Consider the following 26,315-nt stretch of genomic DNA (forward strand, 5'->3'; position numbering starts at 1 on the left):
TATCACAGGAGTGGATTCTCTTGAGAGTAGCCCTCTCTCGTTAACATTTCATTCTCTCTTGCTCCTCTCTCTGCCTTTGGCCACAGGATGAGGAGCAGCACACAGGTCCTCCCCAGATTGCAGTGCCATACTGTTGGACTTCCCAGTCTCCAGAATGGTAAGCCAAATAAATTTCTATTCATTATACATTATCCAGTCTGTGTATTCTGTTATAGCAACATAAAATGAACTATAACAGTTCCCTAATAAGAAATTTCTTTCTCAAATGGTAAAAACTTAGCTTCTCTGAGAAACTGCCATGTTGCTTTTCTAAGGCCAAAACATTATATTCAATATAATGAACAATTTTGGGAACAATATATTCCCAAAGCCCTTATGAACATTTCATGACCCTACATGGTCTGACCCCTGCCTTTCTGATCCCCTCTTCCAGCTATACTGGCCATGTACAGCTATGTATGCATAGGTATGTGTATATGTTTGTATGTATACACATAAACATACATCTGTGGGTCTTAGGCAAGTGGCTCCAATCCTCTCTGGAATAAGGCACTATAATTTTAAAAACAGTATAAGCATATAAGCTATACCAAATGAAATTTTAATTTCAGAGTCAGGAAAATGACAGAGCCTAACTTGGCTTCCTGAAGCTTTCTTTCTTGTTTAAGTTTTACACAATAAAGGAATGAACTAAATGCATACTCAAAAATAATTTAGAGAATTAAGCCAGGTTTGGTGATATATATCTGTAATCCCAGCTACTGGGGAGACCCCATCTCTAAAAATAATAATAATTTGGAGGGAAAAGAATAAATACTAGTTTCAATTGAAACTTCTATTTAAGAATTTTAGGCTTTTATCTCTTAAGCAATAAATGAATACTGATCACTATTAATATCATCCTTGAAAAGGAAAATTTGCTAGACTCTACCTATCACCTGTTTAGAACAGACATGTTCAATAATCTGTTTGTTGCCTCTCAAATGCAAACACAAACAAAGGAAAAAGTTGAAGACATTTTAGTCCTTGAAAGGATACCATGGAGTATGCAAACTGAAATTCTATAGAAGACGGACCATTTCCTACAAATAAAAACCAATTTCTCTGACACTGAAATCTCCCCACCTCCATTTCTGATCTGCCTTAGCAAAACATAAAAGACACACAGCTATGGGGAGAAAAGTCGGTTTTACAGCCAGGTGAAACTGGAATCAAATCTCAACAATGGTGCTCACTAGTTTTGTGCCTTGGACAAGTTACTTAACTTTTTGAACTTTCATTCAATTATAAAATGGATATATTACCTACTGTTACATAACAATGAGAGTTATAAGATACCTTATACAGGTCTTATTTTCAAGGAGAAGAACTCTATCCATTTATTCTTGGTATATATATATGTGTGTATATATATACACACATATATCTTAACTTTTGTTGAGGAAAACAAGTCACATATACCTGAAAACCACAATTAATGACGGGAAAAGTAGCCTGTTTTAGAGGCAAACATACAAGACTGGGAATCAGGCCTGAGATTATAACACACATCTGTGAATGATCTTAGACAAGTCACTTCTCTGTGGGTCTCCGTTTCCCTGGCTGCAATACAACAGGGCTATGGAAGTTCAGAGGGGACACACAGGTACGCTGGTTTGGGGAAACTCTGATATATATCTATACTGATACATATCTGAACTCTGATATATATCTCAACTGAGACTTGCACTCAGACCTGAAGAATGGAAAGGACTTGGGATACTCAGAGAAGGGTAAGAGCTGGGGAAATACCAAGAGCAATCCAAAGGAGAAGTGGGTCAAGGACCTTTGAGAGCTAATGAGATTAATCGAGTTGGCCAGGTATAGTGCCAGAGATGGAAAGGGAGGGAGATGTCAGACCCCAGAGGGTCAGAATAACAGAGGAAGGAGTCTGGATTTTGTCCTGTCTGGAGTCTGGATTTTGTCCTGGAGGCAACAGGAGCAATCAGGGGACAACAGGAGCAATCAGGGGGCAACAGGAACAATCAGAAGATTCTAAGCGGTTATAAATTGTTGAGGGAATCCCATTTCCCTGTCTCCATGTTTTCATGAGGAAAAGCATATTTTATTCCCAAGGACTGAAAAATACTGGAAATACATTTTTCGCCCTTCTTCAAACTTATCTCACTTCCCCGACTGGGGAAATACCCGAATAGCAAGACTGGAAGAAGGAACGGAGCACACATGGCCCAGCACTGCCACCTCTGCTTCCGAGTGCCTGCAGTGCTGGCAGATAAACTCAAGTGAGGGAGTAACAGCAAGTCTGATGGTGGCCACAAGCTAACGAATGTTTTTCAATCCAGTTTGCCAATAACAGAGCTGATAAATGAATGCCCATTTCTATTGACTATTTCTCAACTGATTTAGAATTGAAAAGGGAGAAAAGGCGATTTACCACCAACACCACCACTGTTGCCAACATAAATAAAGGGGCCAACAGCAGGGCTTCAGAAAGACTAGCCAGGTGGCAGCTGGCAAGATGGACTGAGGGAGGAAAAGGCCAGAAGCCCGTAAATCAGTTGTGGAGCTCCTACAGTAATCCAAGCATTTAGTGAATCATTTATAACCATCAAGTATTACCAGGGTCTAATCGATACCTGCTCAAATCAAAACATGTACTTGAGCCAATCTGCAAGAGTAAATCAAAGAGAACAAAAAACTAAGGCTTAATTACTAACATATGCATATATACATATGTGCGTGTATATATATACATGTATTTTTAAATCAATTAACATGCTTCATATCTAAAACTGCTTCTGCCTACCAGTAGGATCACTAATTAAAGGAACCAAAACAATTTTATAAAGATATAAAAGAGAAGCAATCAAAGGCTAACCAGTCCAGAACCCTAGAGCACAAAGAAGAATTCTATTATGTTACAGATCAATGTAATACAGCTCCAAAATAAAGAGAAAGCTCATGTAACTTGTCCACATTTTTAAAGACATGATCACTTCTGTCAGCCTCCTCTAATAGGGTGTCTCTTGGACTTCTAAACCTCAAAAGGTTCTGCTGTCTTCTAAGTTAGCAGCCTTTGAAAACACTACCAAGCACTTCTCCAACTCACTTATATTTCATACAGCCTAATTAGATCAAATCAAGTTGCGTTAATATTGCTACATTTACATAACAAAGACTATACATTTTCACTAGACAGAATCCTGATTTTGCCTATATATTTGGCATCCAACACTTTGTTAAATGCCTCCTTATTCCCCCAAAATGGAATTTATGACAATGTTTGCATACTCATCACTTTGTTTCAGACCTCATACAATGTAAACATGAATTCCTTAAAAAAGGAGGAGTTGATAAAATTGTAAACATCAGAAACCAGTGGCTAAGTGGGCTCAGACACCTATGGCTTTCTAATGTCTTCTAGATACAAACCAAGACTTCTTATTAGGGCTATAAAACCCTCCTCTAATTACCCTCAAACACAATCTTTATTCCTTATTATTCTCTGTAATAATAATAAAAAAAAGTTGCCACACTAGCTCATGTCTGATCCTCCTTCTTTATATACGCTATTATCCCAAAGTACCACTTCAGCTCCTCCAAAGTAATCTGGACATGAAAATTATTTGCAGAGACTGAACACTCTGCTACCCCATCCACACATTGGAGACTAGAGTATGCTCACTAGGTTCACTAAGAAACAAATCCTGTAAGGTCTTAGTTAGGCAGAATCCTGAGTTTTGTCTACCTCTCTCTTGGCCGTCTGTAAGGTATTTTATGGGCAATTTCTGTAACCTACATTCCTGAGATCCCACCCAAGTTTCTTTGGTAGATGAAAGATGAAATCCTCTGCCAGACAGAAGGGAGTGAATATTATGAGGCAAAATTTTAATTTGGATTAAGAAACTATCCATCTGGTCCCAACAAGCTGTCCTTCTGAAGAAGAACTGAACCATATAGTAAACTCCAGGTTGCAACACACACCACTTAAAATGCATTCTTAAAATTACCTCCTTCATGCCTGACCAACACAGGTGTGATGGCCTCATTACTTTATGTTTTGTTAGTATCCACATCAGTCTCTGTGTTTTTTATGAGTGCTCTTGGTCTAAAATAATAGATACATAGATAAATATAATTAACCTTCCTTTGCACTTAGATTTTAGACATGTAAATTCCTTAAGATAGGAGTCATATATTTGGTGTTTCCTCAAAATTCTAAATATAAAGTTCTCCACAAGGAATTCAGAAACAAAATGAGAAATATCATATTCGTATATGATGACAGATATTGAGTTCCCTGCACAAGGAATGCATTTGCTGTCTTGATAGGGTCTATACAGTGAATCTGTACCTATGCACTCTGGTCTCTCTGTAAGTCATTATGGTCTCCTCTGGTCTCATTTACTCAGCATTTCCTAAGCACTTGTCAATGTGTCAAGCACTGTGCTAGACAATGAACTAGATAAACAGATCAGGAATGGTCCTGTACTCAGAGCTTGGAACCTAGGGGAAGCTAGTCAGTCCTCATCTATCTGGAACTCTGTGCATACTGACGGCTCTCTCAGGCTTCCTGCACCACTGATTCCTGTGACTGTGCATCCTCCTCATAGCGGCTCCTCTGCCACTCTACACCACTGCTGTTCCAAAAATCACTGCCCTCTGTATCACACCTAGGATGTCACTTCCCTTACATCCTGTACATGTTAACATTTTAATTCTTTTTAGTCCAAAAGGAATGGCAAGAAACTGCATGGTCAGTATTAATTAAGGTTATCTTTCTCTCATTAGGAGGTAAGAAAAGTGGTTCATTTTTAGCTGAAAGCTAATATAGACACAAACAACATATAAACATGGGATATAGGGGGTACATCTACACATCTGGCAGGATCCCATATAAACATGGGATATAAGGGGTACATCTACACAGCTAGCAACTAAAGAATGCTAAGTACTAAGACCAAAAAGAATGGTTGGTGTCTGAAGGTGGTGGGGAATTCTTGGGAGTATCCTAAAAACACAAATGTCGTTTTTGAAACACTACGACTTCAGAAATGCAATGAGAAAACAGCAACCTCCAAGGACAGCCCCTTGTATTAGCACCAAGGGGTTATCCCTGCTCCCCATCCTATATAGGTGAGATGTGAAGCTTAGGCCCACAGGAGTGCAGCAGGGTTATGCCTAGGGGCTTGGGCTAATGCCAAAGGCAAATCATTCTGCATTGGCATAGGCAAGTGCTCAGAGAAGGGAGAAGGGAATGTACCTGGCCTTCCTGGACTTCGTCCTGGCTGCAGAGTCAGTGCAGCTCCTCTTCTCTTTGGCCTCCTTGGTGCCCGAGGCCTCCCGGGGCTTCCGTGCCTTTTTTGCCCCATCTTTTTGCTTCGGCTCCTTGTGCTCCTTGGCCTTTTTCGGCTCCTTGGCCTTCCTGGGTTCCTTTGGCTCTTTCGGTTCTCGTTTCCTCTTTGGCTTGGGCTCTCTGTCCTTGCTTCCCTTTGCTGCACCCTCTTGGTCTCCTGGCTCCTTTTTCTTCCGTTTCTTCTTCACTCCAGTACCTCCTCCTCCACTGTCCTCCATCCCATTATGGGACGTCATTTTCCTAGGAAAAAGGGTAGCAGCTTCCTCTTCAGCAGTATACAGGTCCTTCTGAGGCAGACAGTGACTAGCAACATCTTCAATTTTCTCTTCTTGATCAGTGGTGCAGTCAAATGGGGATGGAGATTTGTAGTCAAAATTGACAGAGGCATCAGACATTGGGGAGTGATTCAAAACTTTTAAATTTGACAACTGTAAAAGAAAGAGAAACAAGCATATTACCCTTCCAATTCATGCTTCAGACAAAGAGAGTTACCCAGTTTGAATACATGGATTTGCTCAACAAATATTTACTGAGTTCCCACTCTCTGTTAGTTCCTATTGTGCTAGGCCTTGGAGACAGAGTGGCAAACAGGACATACACGGCCTTTACACTTGTGGAGCTGTGCCAACGTGTTATTAGCATACTAAATCAGGATCATTCAAAGGTACGCCTTTGATTTTAACTAAAAATTGTGCTGTTCTGTATGATCATCTAATCTAGCCACCAGACTGAGCACCAAATAACCTTTAGCCACTTGCAAAAACCAAACTACCTGTATAGGAGGAAGTTTTATGGTGATAGATGCCATTAGAAAGGATGTGTCACAGGTGCTGAAGGCATCCCTAAAATGGAAGTTGCAAAGCTGCTTTTGAGCGCCAAACAAATAAAAGTACAGCCCCCAAAGTGACCGCTTTTTAAGAAAACATCCCTTTGGGTTAAGAAGTTATATCTCATTCTTTCAGGTCTGGTGTTGCAAAAAATATTTACAATTTCACAACAAAGCTAAGGTTGGTGATAATCGGTAACAATGTGGGTGTTAGTTTCAAGGAACAGCACCTTCTCCTTGGTCTGGAACAAAGAAATAACTTAAGAAGAGCCTGGGAGGGACAAGCAGGCTTTCTAGGAAGACGGTTACAATCATCTTTGCATGATGGCTTAGAAACAGCACCATTTGTGAGGAACCTGCTCTCTTAACAAGAGGCCTGGCGTGTGCTAAAGGACACAGACAGTTGCCCAGGTGGCATGGTTTCCCTTCAGTATGCCGGTTACCCAATCTGTGCTCAGACTTCCTGGCCCACCGTGGTAGTTACAGAGACTAACATTCAGCTGCATATTCCCCCTTCTGTTTTTCCAGTTTCTTTCCCTAGTCCAATGTTCCCAAACATAACACTGAGAATCCCAGGAGAAAAAGATGAAAGAAAAGAAAGAAAGATTTTTGGGGGGGCGGGGGGCAGATCTTTATCATATCAATACAGTCCAGCCTCATAAGCCTAAATACAAAGGGAATTGGTCATTCTGGCAGGACTCACTACTTTCAATCAATCAATCAATCAATCAATAAAAGGAAAACAACTCAGTTTGATGATCCCATTGCTGATTGAGCACTTGAGATGGCTTTGGAAAAGGAGGAGCTAAGCGGACATAAAAGGAATTTAAAATCAAATACAAAAAAAAATGGTTAAGGTGGTAAATTTTCTATCATATGCTTTTACCACAATTTTAAAAACCGTTTTAATGGGATACAAGGCAAGAAGAAATCCAGCAGTGAGGTGACAGGTATCCAGGTAAAGCTTGGCTCCTGTGAAGTGCAGAGCCGTCCTCGGAAGATTCTTGAATTCTGTGCCAAGGACGCCTGGCCCTCAAGGAACAAGTTTTTGCTTAGCACGCAAGGGTGTACAGACTGAAAAAGGACGAGTCACAGGTTTCTTAGGCTTTCAAAGATAACATAAAAGATCTACTCCCACCGAGGCAGCTCTCTGAAGATCAGAGTGAGACCCTATCTTTTCAGCTCATATCTCATGTCCAGGTCCCTTTTGTGAAGGACAGGGGTCCCCAAAGAAGCTAGAAGCAGGTGGCAGTAAGGGGGCATTCAATCCTTACGCAATAGCAAGAGCAGCAGCTAACATTTATTGAAAACATGCCATATGGGTACACTAGGGCTTGGACAAGGCATGTTTCATGACCTCTAATCTTTATAACAATCCCACAGGGTCAATATAAAGATGCTGATTTTGTATAGAGAAATGGAAGATTAGTGATGTTAACTGATATGCCCAAGGCCATACGACTACTGAGTGCGGGAGCCTGGATTTCAACTCTCCATCTGGCCAAAGCTGACACCCAATTCATTGAGCATTGTATGACCTCCCAGGGAACTACAATGATTGCTAGGCCATGAGACCAGCATGATGAAACTTGGTTAGAAATGTTAAATGCAGCCAGGCATGGTGGTTCACACCTGTAATACCAGCACTTTGGGAGGCTGAGGTGGGAGAACCACTTGAGGTCAGGAGTTAGAGACCAGCCTGGGCAATAGAGCAAGACCCTGTCTCTACCAAAAAAAAAAAAAAATTAAAACATTTGCCAGCAGTGGTGGTGCACACCTGTAGTCCTAGCTACTTAGGAGGCTGAGGCAGGAGGATCACTTGAACCCAGTAGTTTGAAGTTACAATGGGCTATGATTGTACCACTGCACTCCAGCCTGGGCAACACAGCAAGACTCGATCTCTTAAAAATAAAAATAAAAGTTAAATGTGATGGCATATGCAATCACTTTGGGAAAGGTCAGGTAGTTCTTGATGAAAAAGCAGATATTAGTAATAAAATATATAAAATTATCATTGAAAAGTCTACCAGAAATGTTTGTATTTTTAAGGCACCTTGTTGGGAGCTTTGAAAACATATTTGCTAAAGATTAAAAAATATAAGACAAAAAAAATTTCCTTTCATGTGTCTCAAGGTCAGTGGGTGGAAAGGCAAAGAGCCTAAATAAAAGCTTTGTTTCAGCTTCTACCAAGGGCATTAAATCACCACTTTGAAACGGGCCCTAAAAGGAACAGGTTGGAGATGATGGGCCACAAGGTGCCAAAAATATTTTACAAATTATAAGAACAGTTTAAATAGAGACAAAAATCTAGGAAAAAAAAGAATGAAATGGAGAGGGTCCACTGGTAACACATGCAACAATGTTAGCTCATAAACTGCACTGTTAGTAAAGAACTCGTTTCTGTGATTCAAAGCTATCAATCCACAATATTCCTGGAAAAGACACTTAAAGACTTGAATCTAGATAAACTGGATCAGGTCAGTTGAAAAGGAGCTAAGAACTAATGAAAAAATTATGGCCCTGGGCAGTGGTTCCAAACAGAGGTCTATGGACAAACCTTTAACAATTATTCAAGAACTTGAAAGTCAAAATAGATTCTAATTAAGAAAATCATCCAGAATAATGAGCATATCTGCTACAGAATCTTCTTCATCAGTTATAACCATTTCTACACCTTTTAACAGAAAGCCTTGAAATAATATGCTAAAACTCAGGCAACAAAAACCATTAAATTTCAGTACATCAGGTTAAAAAAAAAATTAAACAAGCATATTTCACTGTTTTTTTTGTTTTGGGTCAGGAAACATATATTTCTATCTGTAAGGAATCCATACATGGATACCTGACAATCATTGCCTGTAAGCTGCTTCCAAGCTAGTACTGTTCTCTATCCAAGCTCCTGAGAAATAGAGAGCTTTTCACTCTTATTCATATAAACAGTATTTACTGGCCATTTACAAGTTTCTTTAAATATTGGCATGGCAAACAGGTATATACAGAGATGTGAAGGTTGAAAGGGAAGATACTCTCCAAGTTGTGATGACATTTCCCTCTCCCAAATTTAAGATGATTCTTTCTTTGAAAAAAAAATTAAATAAAGTGATAATATAATACTATTAGACTTCCCCCAACTTTTCCTAAAAACTATGCGTATTTTATGTGAAATATAATAATTAAGGAATTTAAATATTTTTCATTTAAAACTTTAATACACTTATCAAAAGTAATAACTTTTGCACTTTAAAGAACATTATCAAGAAAGTACAGTTGGCCCTCTAAATCCATGGGTTCTGCATCTATGGAGTCAACCAACTGAGGATTGAAAATATTTGAAAACAAACAAACAATTAAAAATGACAATACGACAATAAAAATACATATTTAAAAACAATATACTACAACAACTATTTATGTAGCATTTGTGTTGTGTTAGGTATTATAAGTAACCTAGAGATGATTTAAAGTGTATGAGAAGATGTGTATGGGTTATATACAAATACTACACCATTTTAAATAAGAGACTTGAGCATCTTCAGATTTTGGTATTCATGGAAGGCGTTAGAACAATCCCCCATGGACGCTGAGGAACAAGTGCATAAAGAAAATCCCCAGAATGGGAGAAAATATTTGCAAATTATTTGTCAGGTAAGGGTCTAGTGTCTAGAATATATAAAGAATTCTTACAACTCAATAATAAAAAAGAACCAAATTCAAGGCCACAATGAGATACTATTTTATACCCACCTAAGATGGCTATAATAAAAAAGACAAGACAACAATAATTTTGGCAAGGATATAGAGAAATTGAAACTTTTATACATTGTTGGTGGGAATATAAAATGGTGAAGCCACTTAACAGTGTGACAGTCCTTCAAAAAGTTAAACACAGCTAGCAAATGATCCGGCAATTCCATCACAGATACACACACACACACACATATACACAGAATTGAAAACAGGTGTTTAAACAAAAACTTACACACAAATGTTCACAGCAGCACTATTCACAATACCCGAAAGATGGAAGCAACTCGGTCCATCAACAGATGAACAGGCAAACAAAATGTGGTATGCCCATACAATGGCATATTATTCAGCCATAACAAGGAGTGAAGTGGGGCTGGGCACAGTGGCTCACACCTATAATCCCAGCACTTTGGGAGGCCAAGGTGGGCGGATCACATGAGGTCAGGAATTCAAGACCAGCCTGGCCAACATGGTGAAACTCCCTATCTACTAAGAACACAAAAATTAGCCAGGTGGGGTGGCATGCGCCTGTAATCCCAGCTACTTGGGAGGCTAAGGCAGGAGAATCACTTGAGCTTGGGAGGCGGAGGTTGCAGTGAGCTGAGATCGCGCCACTGTACTCCAGCCTAGGTGACAAAGTGAGACTCTGTCTCAAAAAAATAAAATAAAATAAAATAATAATAATAATAAAGGAGTGAAGCACTGAAACATGCTACACCATGGATAGACCTTGAAAACAGGCTAAATGAAATCAGCCAGACACAAAAGGCCACATATTGTATAATTCCATTTATATGAAATGCTTAGCAAAAAACGAACTCAAAGAGACAAATTGGGGGTTACGAAAATATTCTGAAATTAAATAGTGGTGATGTTTACACAATCTTGTGAATATTCTAAAAACCACAAAATTGCACATTTTTAAAGGGTGGATTTTATAGTATGTAAACTACATTTTCATTTTGAAAAATCCAGTACTAGGACATGCCAAAATTGGTGCTCTCAAATATTGCTGGCAAGAGTATCAACTACTAAAAGCCCTTTTTTGCAGGACAGAGTAGCAACACATAGTGAATTCTTGGAATTTTATGTTGCCTCAACATCCATTTTGATGTACACTGGACTTTCTCATACCAGAAGTGGGGCTTGACCACCCTTGATACAGTTTCTACCCTTGACCCTGCCTCCTCCCAGTTCCTCAAGGTGGTCAATCCAGATATCTGCCTTTTACAACTGCCTCCTGGTGACCACCCACCTATGGGACAGCCAGAGAGCCTACCTATGTGTCTTGCTCCACTGACCCCCATACCCGGCATGGACTGCCCAGATATGCCGCAGTGACTCCACTGAACTCTAACGGCTTGCTCTAAACACAGCAATTAGAATTCCCTGCAGGAAACCTGCTTGGGTAATGGGTAATGGCCTGGACCCTAATGAAGGCTTTGATCCATGGGTTGGTTCATCTTTCTTTCTTACTCCCCACACACTGACTGAACATGCACGCCCTGGACAGCTCTTCACTTCTCACTGGCTCTGTGAGGTGCGCTGCTCTCTTCTCTCTAGGATCTGCAAGTAATAAAACTGCTTCTGCTATTTCATGTTTTGTTATGCTGTCTTCTCTGTATCTCACCTGACTGACACACATTAACCTAACTCTCCTCCTGGTCAAGGCTCTCCTAGAGAGTGGTTATCTTGGTAGGAATAAAATGGACACAGGACAAAGGTTAGACAAGAGCCACAAGGTGTCTGCCAGTATATATAAGTCTTCTGTGAGAGGGACACCTGGTCACTGGTCACTTACATTAGGCTGCCCTTCAGGATAGAGAATATCCGGTGAAAGGCACACTGTAAACACACATGACCACCCCACTGGGGCCCCATTAGGGCACTGCTAGAAATTACAGCCACTGTCCAGGGAGCGATCTTAAGACCAAATTAGAGAAAAATACAACAAAACAATACTAAAATTTTAATTGTGGATATCCTTTTAAACAGGGCAACTTCTCTTCTAGGGCATAAATAAAGGAAACACATAATAACTCCAAAGGATTATGTATAAGAATATCTGATACATATTGTGTTTAATAGAGAAAAAAGCTATATATAATCTGTTTGCCAATCTTTAGGAAAGTATTTAAATTAACAGTACACCCATCATCTGGAATAATACTATGCAGCCATTATTATACAGAGCTTTAAAAGACATGAAACATGTCTACATTTGGGAAGCAAAAAAAAGAAAACCTATGGTCTAATCACATTTTTGTTTTTAAAAAATACTATATGAATGCTGCAAGGGCACAGACTAAATGTTAACCATCATCATGTCTGGGTGACACGACTGTGGGCAGCTTTCACTTCTTTTTTGTTTTTTTGTTTTTACCTGTCTCCCATGAGTAGAATGTAAGCTTCAAGAGGCAGTGATTCTGTGGGAGTATCTAGAAAAGTACCTGGCTTATGGTATAATGCAATCCTGTGGTTACTGAATGAAAGAAACAGTTATCTACAATTTGGAAAAGAGAAAAAGGGAGTCTATAGAATTGTACATGTAAACAGAAATGGCAATAAATATCTGTGCATAGAACAAATAATGGAAGGAAAACAAAATGTTAATAGTAATCATTTGAGGCTATGCAAATTTGGCTGTTTATTTCTAATAGACATCTACAATTTCAATAATGAGAATGTATTACTTTCATGGTATTTTTAACAGAAAAACTTTCACGTACATGTAATAGAAAAATTTTACAGACTTCTATAATAAGCGGGAGAAACTGTTTTACTGGACAATTCATGTTTCTCCCAATCATGACGATTCAAGAATCAAAGGCAGAATGAGAGGTGCCAGCACTGAGAGATTACATTTGACTGAGGTGCAGGACAAAATGTGCACTTTGCACCTGGGCTGGAAGGGCCACCACAAACCCTTCATCCAGCTGTGTTTCCTTGCACCTCCAACCCAAGTAGTGAGCAAGGCCTCGCTGGCTCCTGCTGCTGGCTGGCTTTGGAGTCTTCTATCTTCTCCAGCAGGGAAAAGATGGTGTTCTGTGTTAGAAATTAGCTAAACATAAAAATGAGTAGAAAAGCTCATCAAAATTTGCAATCTACTATATTTTTTTAAAGTTCAAATAATAAAAATGAAAATTCAAAGTAAGAGGTAACTGTTTCTACTAATAAATCAGTTTGTGGACAACATTTCAGGTAGCTAAAGTTATTTCCTAATTAAAATTAGGATTGTTTTATTTTTTTCACCTTCCCTTTCTTCTGAAAGATTTTTTTAAAACAGGTATTTGACTACAGAACATACTAAATGTAGAAAAAAAAAACCCACATGTCCTCAGCTTTTATTTTGCTGCAGTTGTACTGGAACTTATCCATTCAGCAAAGGTATCTGTGTGGAATTAGCAAGACTGACCAGAGTGGAGGCAGGAACAATGTCTGTCAGATTGTGCATTTGTATGTCTCTTTCTCTCTTTCTTTTTCTGCATTTAGTATACAGTCAGCCCCCGACTCATAATGGTTTGATTTAAGAATTTTCAACTATATGATGGGTTTGTCAGGACATAACTTCATCTTGAAGTCCAGGAACATTTCTATTTCAATCTATCTCTACTGAGAAGTCCTGTGCTTTAGGTGACAAAGCAGGTACTTTGATCCTGATGTTCTTCACATAGTCACAGCTGGTTAGAACCAGGAGGAAGAGAGTTCAGTTGCAGGTATTTAAGGATAATTCAGGTGGAGAAATCCAGTAGGCTCTTGGATAATTTTCCAAGAAAAATTTCTAGAAGAATGAATTAGACTGCCCAGCAAGAATAAAAAGAGAAGAGAAAACAGGACCAAATCCTGACACACACTAATGTTTCAGGATCACCAGAGGAAGAAGAACCTACAGAGTGAGAAGAAACGGTGAGGTAAGCGAAGTTGGTGGGAAAAAATGTAAGACTGAAAGCATGGTATCCCAGAAGCCTGAAGAAGAGTGCATTTCAAGACAGAATCATCACAGGTGTCAAACGCTGCTGAGAAGCAGGTAAGTGAAGCACTAAAGAGTGGTCAACAGATTTGGTAATGTCATTTTTTCAAAATCTTTCCACCCCCAAATACTTGACTCTGTCATTTTTAGTCTCCACTTCTACTTCCATATTTTTGCAATTAAAATGGGGAGACAGGGACAGGAGATACTTTTATGATGTTTCAAGAGTCTTAGAAATTTGAAATCTCTAAATCTGCAGTCAACCTAATTCTTGTTAACTCTAGGCAGTAACAAAAACTGTGGGCTAGTATATGGCTAAATTTAGATGCTGACAGGGAAGAATTAGGAGGAGAGAGGGAAAATAATAATAAGTGCCTGTGTTGTTTTTGGAAACTACTTTTATTTCCAACTATGGCTTTGGGTAGACCAAAACCTCACAGTAACTCAATTTCCTAATCTGCCTAAGTGGAATGATGTTTGCTCCACCAACAAAGGCCAGGAGATACGTCTTTTAGAATTATTTGGTGATATATTCTAGGACAAGTAGATGCTGAACAGAATCTACTGGGGTGAATAAGACTATTTTCCTACCTCTTCATTCCTGGCCCACATGTAGTTTTACTGTAGCTTTGGGCTACCAGAGGCCCTAGGCCCAAAACTTAGGACAACTCTGCTCCTATCACTGCCACATAATAAACCAGGACCCCGGCCTAGAGTTAGAAAGACTGTATTCGGCTGGGCGCAGTGGCTCACGCCTGTAATCCCAGCACTTTGGGAGGCCAAGGTGGGTGGATCACGAGGTCAGGAGATCGAGACCATCCTGGCTAACACGGTAAAACCCGTCCCTACTAAAAAATACAAAAAATTAGCCGGGCATGGTGGCGGGCGCCTGTAGTCCCAGCTACTCAGGAGGCTGAGGCAGGAGAATGGCGTGAATCCGGGAGGCGGAGCTTGCAGGGAGCCAAGATCGCACCACTGCACTCCAGCCTGGGTGACAGAGCGAGACTCCACCTCAAAAAAAAAAAGAAAAAGAAAGACTGTATTCATGGATAAGGAATTGTTCTTTTATATACCTCAGCCTTGTAGTCACAATGACTGTAACCACCCAGAATTGTCCTTTTATATATCTCAGCCTTGTAATCACAATGACTGTAACCACCCAGAATTGTTCTGATATTTTACATATAAAATGGATGCCAAGGCCAGGGACAGTGGCTCATGCCTGTAATCCCAGCACTTTGGGAGGCTGAGGCGGGCGGATCACAAGGTCAGGAGATTGAGACCATCCTGGCCAACATGGTGAAACCCCATCTCTACTAAGAATTCAAAAAACTAGCTGGGTGTGGTGGCGTGTGCCTGTAATCCCAACTACTCAGGAGGCTGAGGCAGGAGAATTGCTTGATTCCGGGAGGCAGAGATTGCAGTGAGCCAAGATCGTGCCACTGCACTCCAGCCTGGTGACAGAGTGAGACTCTGTCTCAAAAAAAAAAAGGATGTCAATAATAATAATAGTTAATTTTACTAACAATTGGGTATTAGGAAGATACTAAGCTTATTAAATGTATCACCAAAACAACCTTAAGATACAGGCATATTATGACTCCATTTTACAGAGTAGAAGCCTAGAGAGGCTAAATAACTCAACTTGGTCCCATGGCTAGTAAGTGGTAAAGCTAAGATTTGGGATTTGACTCCTATTTCAAGGGCCATTACTTTTAATCACGTCACACTGTCTCGTGTACTGGATACAACAAACTTAGAAATAAGAATCAGCAAGAACCTCTAACCAAACTCTATTTTGTTTCCATCGCCCATTCCCCAACACACCTGTATCTCTCCTCAACCTTTCCCCAGATGACTTTCCATTCACTAACTTTTCCTCTTCTATCCATTTCTTCATAAATCCACTTGTTCTCCAGATCAGATGAGAAACATATCAAGAATAAACAATTTATTAAGTGGACATATATTAAATACATGTAGTACGACATATATTAAAGAAATGATGTCTAAGACTTTTCAGCTTCACCCAGAAGGGTCCCAAGATGAGGGTCATTTTAAACATGGACTTGGCAGCTACCAAAGATCTACAACCACCATCATAAGAATGTAGTTTGTTAGCAGTAGACATATTTCTTTTATCCTTACAAAATGAGAACGTTTTATTCTCAGTATCTAAATATTATGTAGTTCCTGGACAGTAAGTTCATGATAAAGTTACAAACCATACCAAAATGAAAAAGACACTCCTGTTGCACTTTTGGTTTTTTCATAATACTTTAACCCTTTGGGCTAGTTTTCCCAAGGATGAATCAAAGTTATGCAGAGCGGCCAGGCACGGTGGCTCATTCCTATAATCCTATCACTTTGGGAGTCCGAGACGGGCGGATTGCCTGAGCTCAGAAGTTTGAGATCAGCCTGGGCAAAATAGTGAAACCCCATCTCTACTAAAATACAAAAAATTAGCCAGACGTGGCGCCGGGCGCCTGTAATCCCAGCTACTCAAGAGGCTGAGGCATGAGAATTGCTTGAACTCAGGAGGTAGAGGTTGCAGTGAGCTGAGATTTTGCCACTACACTCCAGCCTGGGAAACAAAGCAAAACTCTGTCTCAAAAAAAAAAAACAAAGTTAGGCAGAGGAAGACAATTCTTCACAGTCACATCAATACTCGTGCGCGAGCTAAAAACGTCACAGATCCAAATCCTTCATCATCACTTTGAAGCTGCTTCAAAAACTTGGTCACCAGAGCTTCCCAGACTCCTCTGGTCAAGACAGGAGACAAGGCAATTCCATTAGTTGTTTTTAAGTAGCCTTTTTTATGATAGTGTTTTCTTTTCTTTTTTTTTTTTTTATGAAGTATTTATTGATCATTCTTGGGTGTTTCTCGGAGAGGGGGATATGGCAGGGTCACAGGGTAATACTGGAGAGAAGGTCAGCAGATAAACACATGAACAAAGGTCTCTGGTTTTCCTAGGCAGAGGTCCCTGCGGCCTTCTGCAGTGTTTGTGTCCCTGGGTACTTGAGATTAGGGAGTGGTGATGACTCTTAAAGAGCATGCTGCCTTCAAGCATCTGTTTAACAAAGCACATCTTGCACCGCCCTTAATCCATTTAACCCTGAGTTGACACAGCACATGTTTCAAAGAGCACGGGGCTGGGGGAAAGGCCATAGATCAACAGCATCCCAAGGCAGAAGAATTTCTCCTAGTCAGAACAAAATGGAGTCTCCTACGCCCACCTCTTTCTACTCAGACACAGCAACAATCTGATCTCTCCTTCCTTTCCCCACACTTCCCCCCTTTCTTTTCAACATAACCGCCATCGTCCTCATGGCCCGCTCCCAATGGTCGCTGTCTCTTCGGAGCTGTTGGGTACACCTCCCAGACGGGGCGGCCGGGCAGAGGCGCTCCTCACCTCCCAGACGGGGCGGCCGGGCAGAGGCGTTCCTCACTTCCCAGACGGGGCGGCCGGGCAGAGGCGCTCCTCACTTCCCAGACGATGGGCGGCCGGGTAGAGGCGCTCCTCACCTCCCAGGCGGGGCGGCCGGGCAGAGGCGCTCCTCACCTCCCAGGCGGGGCGGCCGGGCAGAGGCGCTCCTCACATCCCAGGCGGGGCGGCCGGGCAGAGGCGCTCCTCACCTCCCAGACGGGGCGGCCGGGCAGAGGCGCTCCTCACCTCCCAGACGGGGCGGCCGGGCAGAGACGCTCCTCACTTCCTCCCAGACTGGGTGGCAGCCAGGCAGAGGCGCTCCTCACTTCCTCCCAGACGGGGTGGCAGCCAGGCAGAGGCACTCCTCACCTCCCAGACTGGGCGGCGGGGCAGAGGCGCTCCTCACTTCCCAGACGGGGCGGCTGGGCAGAGGCGCTCCTCACTTCCCAGACGGGGCGGCCGGGCAGATGTGCTCCTCATCTCCCAGACGGGGCGGCCGGGCAGAGGTGCTCCTCACTTCCTCCCAGACGGGGAGGCGGCCGGGCAGAGGCACTCCTCACCTCCCAGACTGGGCGGCCGGGCAGAGGCGCTCCTCACTTCCTCCCAGACGGGGTGGCGACCGGGCAGAGGCACTCCTCACCTCCAGACGGGGCGGCCGGGCAGAGGCGCTCCTCACATCCCAGATGATGGGCAGCGGGGCAGAGACGCTCCTTACTTCCTAAACGGGATGGCGGCCGGGCAGAGGCTCTCCTCACTTCCCATACGGGGCGGCCGGGCAGAGGGGCTCCTCACATCCCAGACGATGGGCGGCCAGGCAGAGACGCTCCTCACTTCCTAGATGGGGTGGCGGCGGGGCAGAGGCTGTAATCTTAGCACTTTAGGAGGCCAAGGCAGGCGGCTGGGAGGTGGAGGCTGTAGCGAGCCGAGATCACGCCACTGCACTCCAGCCTGAGCAACATTGAGCATTGAGTGAGCGAGACTCCGTCTGCAATCCCAGCACCTCGGGAGGCCGAGGCGGGCAGATCACTGGAGGCCAGGAGCTGGACACCAGCCTGGTCAACACGGGAAACCCCGTCTCCACCAAAAATACAAAGACCAGTCAGGCGTGGCGGCGCGCGCCTGCAATCCCAGGCACTCGGCAGGCCGAGGCAGGAGAATCACAGGAGCCCGAGGCAGGGAGGTTGCAGCGAGATGAGATCACGGCAGTACAGTCCAGCTTTGGCAACAGAGGGAGACCGAAAAAAGAAGGAGAGGGAGACCGAAGAAAGAGGGGAGAGGAGAGGGAGAGGGAGACCGATAGTGTTTTCTACATGTAAACTTACAAGACTTATAGCTTCTTTATGCATAGGATTTTAAAATTAGCAGCTTATTTCCATTAAAATTTTGTGTCTGTCTCATAGATGCTAGTGACGTATCTGATAACATTAGTAACATGAATTAAATCAACCACAGTGCAATTTAAATATTAAAATTTAATATTAATATATAATTAATCCTACTATATTTTAATGTTAATATTTTATACTAAAATTAAAATATTAGTATTTTAATACTAAAATATTACATAGTAATATGATTACTATATAATCATATATACTGTTATATAATATACTATATTATAATAATCATATTACTGTATATGTACAGTAATATTACTATATCATAGTAATATATGATTACTATGTAATATTTTAGTTAAAATTGTGTCAACTTACATACAATTTACTTTGGTCTTATAAATACCATACATAAATGTACTGGCAAACTATGATTCTAGTCAGGATGGGCCTCTGAGGTTGAGTTCAAACTCCCATCTCATGCTTTCTAACATACAAGCAAAGAATTAGGAGAGAGAGAAAATAATAACTAATAAGTTCTGGAGACAGGGAGCTTACTGCTTACAAGGCATATGGCACAGCTGCGCAGCTCAACTTCTCCGGATGTCCTTTATATGAAGCTAAAGCCTATCCTCCTCTAACTCTCCCCACGTGTCCCATTCTCTTCCACAGGTCCAGCAATAGACACATTTAATCTCTTTTCCACGTGATGCTCTTAAGTCTTCATTTCCTCAGGCTACACAGTCCTAGCTTCATCCACAGCTCACATGAAATAAATCAGCGTTATTTTGCCATCCCAGTGACTTTATTCTGGCCTCGAGTGTATGTTTCAGAACATAAAGTGAGTAAGAATAATGAAAAAAAAATATTAAGATATGTTCAAAGAGGGGAAAGCATTTAATGCTAAGACTTCTTTTCTGGAGGAGGGAGGAGAAAAGAGGTGGATAGGGCCCTTTTAAGTCCTTTTGAAACATGATTCTAGGGTGAGGCTCTTTAGTCATCTAGGCTAGTATTAGCCCAGATGATCTTCAGACCCTCTGCAGGATGAGGTCAAAAAGTCTTAAAAGTAAATTATTCACTCAACCATATTATCAACTTTGCTATTCTTCCTCTTTCACTATTCTGAATTATGGATCATGATTTAGTGATCCATACTACTAGTAAACTGAATCCTCATCTCTCCCTAGAGGACTTCTGGGACCAATTCTTTTGGGAATTATTCCTTGTCCTAGTTCACCCTTGGTCACCACCCAAAATTTAGCACCATACACTAGGCCTTTCCTTTCTCCCTTCCCACCATGTCTTTCAACTTCCCAAATCCACCTGTATTACTCTCTTCCTTCCTAAGCTTTCCTCCTGAGGCCCCTGAAGCAAAAAGCCTGAAACCTAGCTCCCCACAGAAGACACTGCCTCTTTTTAGAACACTCTCAATTTCTTTGGTGGGGCTGACCTTCCCTCGGCCTCCATACTCTCCAATTCCAGAGCATGATCTTCCACCACAAGGTAAAACTCTGGCTCTTCTGAGGCATATTTCATCCCCCGGTTATATTAATAGTTTGTAACCAGGCTAGAAATTTCTTGAGAAATTGCTTTAGTTACTACTGAACCTGACCCCAAGTAGAACGCAAATATTTCTGAATTAATATTAATGAATTAATGCTGAAAAACTCAATAAATATTTGTTTAGTGAATAAATTATACCCTATTCACTCCAGGGAAGAAAATAAGGTCTAATAATCTGAAAGTCTTTGAGATTCTCACAGTATATTTGAAGAAAACTCTTCCCATCTTTATGTTTTCTAGAGGACCTAAGAATGAAGGGCTCTGCTTACCCAGCTCTTGGCATGGGGTCAGGAAGCAAGATTCTCCCGTAGTTACTTAAGTCAGCTCCAAGCTGTCATCCTAACTTATATTATGTATTTCTATTGCATTCACTGCTTATTAACTGTCTTCTACACTGGATATGTGGTCCCAAAGCCCTCTTACCCCTTAAGATGACACCTGCCTGCAGACCATATTATACATTAAGTAATATTTATCATTTTTTATGTTTTTCCCAGTGCCAAGCAAGGAGCTGAGATGAATAAAAATCAATATTCCTATATCACAGTTTCGTTGTTGCTAACCTTAGGATGTGCCCTCTTGCAAAGAAGTATTTACAACCATATTATACATCAATAGTGCCACACAGGTTTTCAATGATTAGAGTTCACATTTTATTTTTATAATTTTTTTCTGCCTAATAATGCTTAGTCATCTTAAGAATTAAAATAACGTATTTCTTAGAAGCAGTTTAGTTCTTTTTAATGTAGATAAAAGTCTATAGCTCTCCTGAATGATTCACTTTTAAACGTTTTATTAGTCTATTTTTCTCACAATGATTCTTTAGGCAAAACAAAGTCAATCTCTAAACCCTTTGTTCTGGGCACATTACTCCTATTATGCCCTTTCTGGTTAATAAGAAGCACGATTATTTATTACTGAGTTTTGATTTAATTTGTAAAAATCTACCATCTCAATTTACCTTGATAAGATTTTAAACAAAGAAATGAGGAATATCGAGATCAGAGGGTATTTACATGCCATTTTTCTCCAGGGAAGAGCAAAGTGAATTAATAGGAATGAGGGTTTTTAAAAGATGGATGTTTTATTTGCTGCTACTTCTAACACCTCAGAATCATGGTAAAAGGCAAAGTCTGATGGTTACTTTTATTGTTAAACTGAAAGATTTCCTTGCCACTGATGAACTAAATACCAAGTACTCGACAAATTACCCCACTTAATCCTAATCTTATGATGTGAGGCATGTTATGATTACTTCCATTTAAGTGACAGAAAAACAAGGCTGGCTTTTGTCTTCCAGCTCAAAGGAGGCCAAAGTGCAACTTTCTTCAGTCGTCCTGAATCGGATTCATCTGACACAAGCTGCCTCCACCATGCTGCTGAAGTTTGACCCCAATGAGATTAGAGTCACCGGGGGTGAAGTCGATGCCATGTCTGCACTGGCTCCCAAGATAAGCCCCCTGGGTCTGTCTCCCAAAAAGGTTGATGATGACATTGCCAAGGCAACTGGTGACTAGAAGACTGGAAGGATCTAAGGATTACAGTGAAACTGACCATTCAGAACAGACAGGCCCAGATTGAGGTGATACCTTCTGCCTCTGCCCTAATCATCAAAGCCCTCAAAGAACCACCAATAGACAGAAAGAAACAGAAAAACATTAAACACAGTGGAAATATCACTTTTGATGAGACTGTCAACACTGCTCGACAGATGCAGCACCAATCTTTAGCCAGAGAACTCTCTGGAACTATTAAAGAGCTCCTGGGGACTACTGCCCAGTCTGTGTCTGCAGTGTTGATGGCCACCACCCTCATGACATCATGGATGACATCAACAGTGGTGTGGTGGAATGCCCAACTAGTTAGGAAGCACAAAGGAAAAATTTCCATAAAGGATCATTTGACAAAGCTGAACTTACCCAAAATTTTACAACTAAATCGTAAGGTCAGAGTTTCCATCCTGTTCTATAGAAATCAAAGCTGAAATTCACTCCAGAACATGAGCCTCTTCTCTATTAGGCACTGAATTCTCCATCCTGGAGCGTATATATTGCTTTAACTTGAACATCATTTTCTATTTTCATTCTTTGCAACTTCTTGCAGTTCAGTTATCAGTATGGCCTACCATCAGTATTTATAAGAGGAGCAGGATCAAGTCTTTCTGAAAGTTGCTCACTTCTGTAACCTGCTTCTCTATCCTATCTAATATTAATTTTTAAATGAAAAATCCTGTTCTGTTCATCAAAATTACCATGAGGTCCAAAACAAAAACCCATCCAACTGAAGCTACATAACAGCTGGCTAACATACCAAAGGTCTTAACATGAACCAGTAAAATCTCACAAGAAACCAGAATTCATTTTGGTGGAATCACTATAGAATGTTTTGATTTAAATAAATGCTTATCTCCTTACACCTTATACAAAAATTAATTCAAGATGGAGTAAAGACTTAAATGTTAGACCTAAAACCATAAAAACCCTAGAAGAAAACCTAGGCAATACCATTCAGGCCATAGGCATGGGCAAGGACTTCATGTCTAAAACACCAAAAGCAATGGCAACAAAAGCCAAAATTGACAAATGGGATCTAATTAAACTAAAGAGCTTCTGCACAGCAAAAGAAACTACCATCAGAGTGAACAGGCAACCTACAGAATGGGAGAAAATTTTCACAACCTACTCATCTGTGTGGGGAAAAGCAAGAGAGATCAGATTGTTACTATGTCTGTGTAGAAAGAAGTAGACATAAGAGACTCCATTTTGTTCTGTACTAAGAAAAATTCTTCTGCCTCGAGATGCTGTTAATCTGTGACCTTACCCCCAACCCTGTGCTCTCTGAAACATGTGCTGTGTCAAACTCAGGGTTAAATGGATTAAGGGTTGTGCAAGATGTGCTTTGTTAAACAAATGCTTGAAGGCAGCATGCTCCTTAAGAGTCATCACCACTCCCTAATCTCAAGTACCCAGGGACACAAAAACTGCTGAAGGCCGCAGGGACCTCTGCCTAGGAAAGCCAGGTATTGTCCAAGGTTTCTCCCCATGTGATAGTCTGAAATATGGCCTTGTGGGAAGGGAAAGACCTGACCGTCCCCCAGCCCGACACCCGTAAACGGTCTGTGCTGAGGAGGATTAGTATAAGAGGAAGGCATGCCTCTTGCAGTTGAGACAAGAGGAAGGCATCTGTCTCCTGCCCGTCCCTGGGCAATGGAATGTCTCAGTATAAAACTCGACTGTACGTTCCATCTACTGAGATAGGGAAAAATCGCCTTAGGGCTGGAGGTGAGACATGTGGGCAGCAATACTGCTTAGCAAAGCATTGAGATGTTTATGTGTATGCATATCTAAAGCACAGCACTTGATTCTTTACCTTGTCTATGATGCAAAGACCTTTGTTCACGCGTTTGTCTGCTGACCCTCTCCCCACTGTTGTCTTGTGACCATGACACATCCCCCTCTCTGAGAAACACCGACAAATAATCAATAAATACTAAGGGAACTCAGAAGCCAGGGGGATCCTCCATATGTTGAACGCTGGTCCCCTGGGTCCCCTTATTTCTTTCTCTATACTTTGTGTCTTTTTCTTTTCCAAGTCTCTCGTTCCACCTAACGAGAAACACCCACAGGTGTGGAGGGGCGACCCACCCCTTCGATCTGACAAAGGGCTGATATCCACAATCTACAATCAACTCAAACAAATTTACAAGAAAAAAACAAACAACCCCATCAAAAAGTGGGTGAAGGATATGAACAGACACTTCTCAAAAGAAGACATTTATGCAGCCAAAAGACACATGAAAAAATGCTCATCATCACTGGCCATCAGAGAAATGCAAATCAAAACCACAATGAGATACCATCTCACATCAGTTAGAATGGCAATCATTAAAAAGTCAGGAAACAACAGGTGCTGGAGACATGTGGAGAAATAGGAACACTTTTACATTGTTGGTGGGACTGTAAACTAGTTCAACCATTGTGGAAGTCAGTGTGGCGATTCCTCAGGCATCTAGAACTAGAAATACCATTTGACCCAGCTATCCCATTACTGGGTATACACCCAAAGGATTATAAATCATGCTGCTATAAAGACACATGCACATGTATGTTTATTGCAGCACTATTCACAATAGCAAAGACTTGGAACCAACCCAAATGTCCAACAATGATAGACTGGATTAAGAAAATGTGGCACATATACACCATGGAATAAATACTATGCAGCCATAAAAAATGATGAGTTCATGTACTTTGTAGGGACATGGATGAAACTGGAAACCATCATTCTCAGCAAACTATCGCAAGAACAAAAAACCAAACACTGCATGTTCTCACTCATAGGTGGGAATTGAACCATGAGAACACATGGACACAGGAAGGGGAACATCACACTCTGGGGACTGTTGTGGGGTGGGAGGAGGGGGGAGGGATAGCATTAGGAGATATACCTAATGCTAAATGACGAGTTAATGGGTGCAGCACACCAAAATGGCACATGTATACATATGTAACAAACCTGCACACTGTGCACATGTACCCTAAAACTTAAAGTATAATAATAATAAAATTTAAAAAAATAAAAATAAAAAAATAAAATGTTTTGGGTCCATAAAAAAAATGCTTATCTTAAAGGATGCTTAGAAATAGACAAATGTGGAGATTGCTTTAAGAAATATAAACCTGCTCACATACCACAAATGACAATAGTTTTGAGGGTTTGGGGTTCTCTTCAGTAATGTATTCTTTGAGACGGAGTCTTGCTCTTGTCCAGGCTGGAGTCCAATGGTGCAATCTCAGCTCACTGCAACCTCTACCTCCCAGGTTCAAGTGATTCTCCTGCCTCAGCCTCCTGAGTAGCTGGGATTACAGGTGCTCGCCACCATGCCCAGCTAATTTTTTTGTATTTTTAGTAGAGACGGGGTTTCGCCATGTTGGCCAGGCTGGCCTCAAACTCCTGACCTCAGGTAATCTGCCCCCCTCGGCCTCCAAAAGTGCTGGGATTACAGGTGTGAGCCACTGCATCCAGCCAGTAATGTGTTCTTTTTAATAGCAGCATAATATTCCACTAGGTGGGTGTGCTATGATTTAAATAGTCCCCTTTTTGATGGATGTGTACGTTCTTTTCCATTTTTGCTATCATACATGAAACAGCAATTTAAGCCTTTATACACACAGTTTTGCACACCTGAGTGTATCCACAGGATAAGTTCTTGGTACATGGAACTGCATTCCATGTAGCGTTTGCCTATCAGCTGACAACTCTTTGAGCTAGGACAGATATAAATCCAGTGTGTAGACAGTATTTAGTCTCTGCTCTTCTTGTTATCTGACAGCAGATGAATTAACTAATTCCCCAAGCCAGCCTAGCCATTGAGGACAGACCAGGGCGTAGTCCTTGTAACCATAACCCTAACCCATAAACCTAAGTCACCCTATTATTAGACTAGGGTTCCCTAGAAGCAAACTGGAAAGGTAGGAGTGGCTAGTCTCACCCAACCTCTTTGTTATAGAGTCCCAGTGAAAAGCAGGGATTTAGATACCCCAGTTCCCAGGCTGTCAATCAATTCTGTAAAAGAAAAACCAGCCCATCAGAAATAGCCCATTTCCAAGAGACAGAGACAGGTCTCCCATCTAACCTCCCTGAGTGAGGTCTCAGAGTTCCTTTGAATATATTACACTCATGGCATAGCAGTACCAACCAAAGAAAGAGATCCTGGCAAGATAAATCACTCTCCATCCCACACGCCCTTCAAAATACCAAATGCCAAAGAGTTGATGCTCCCATTCTTCCAAATATTTCACTATTCTCTCTAGGGGGAACCCATCCACAGATCATTATAAATAAGGATTTTGTAAGTAAGAATGCTTTTAGTTTAACCAAAAATCCAGAAGGATAAATACATAAACTATAAAGAATCGGTCACATCTCTCTTTCAGAAAAGACTCAGAAAGCTGTTCAAAGGGAGGAAATGTTTCTCTTCTACTTGGCTAATTTGAATAATATTCTGATATACAGTTTTCATTACATTTACTCCTACACGAAGATGAACTGAGCAACAAGAAAAATCCATATTATTAAGTCATTCAGA

General features: G+C 41.2%; 1 protein-coding gene across 3 annotated transcripts in view; it reads right to left on the reverse strand.

Annotated features, from left to right (window-relative positions):
- CHD6 (chromodomain helicase DNA binding protein 6) overlaps positions 1–26,315 on the reverse strand; it is a 220,455-nt gene that overhangs the window by 128,284 nt on the left and 65,856 nt on the right. For all 3 annotated transcript variants that reach the window (XM_054467364.2, XM_054467366.2, XM_063659588.1), the window contains one exon: positions 5,264–5,784. In XM_054467364.2, coding sequence (XP_054323339.1) covers positions 5,264–5,784 — 521 coding nt within the window. The remainder of the gene's footprint in view (positions 1–5,263; positions 5,785–26,315) is intronic.

Source organism: Pongo pygmaeus, chromosome 21 (assembly GCF_028885625.2).
Source record: "Pongo pygmaeus isolate AG05252 chromosome 21, NHGRI_mPonPyg2-v2.0_pri, whole genome shotgun sequence".
Lineage (NCBI taxonomy): Eukaryota > Metazoa > Chordata > Mammalia > Primates > Hominidae > Pongo > Pongo pygmaeus.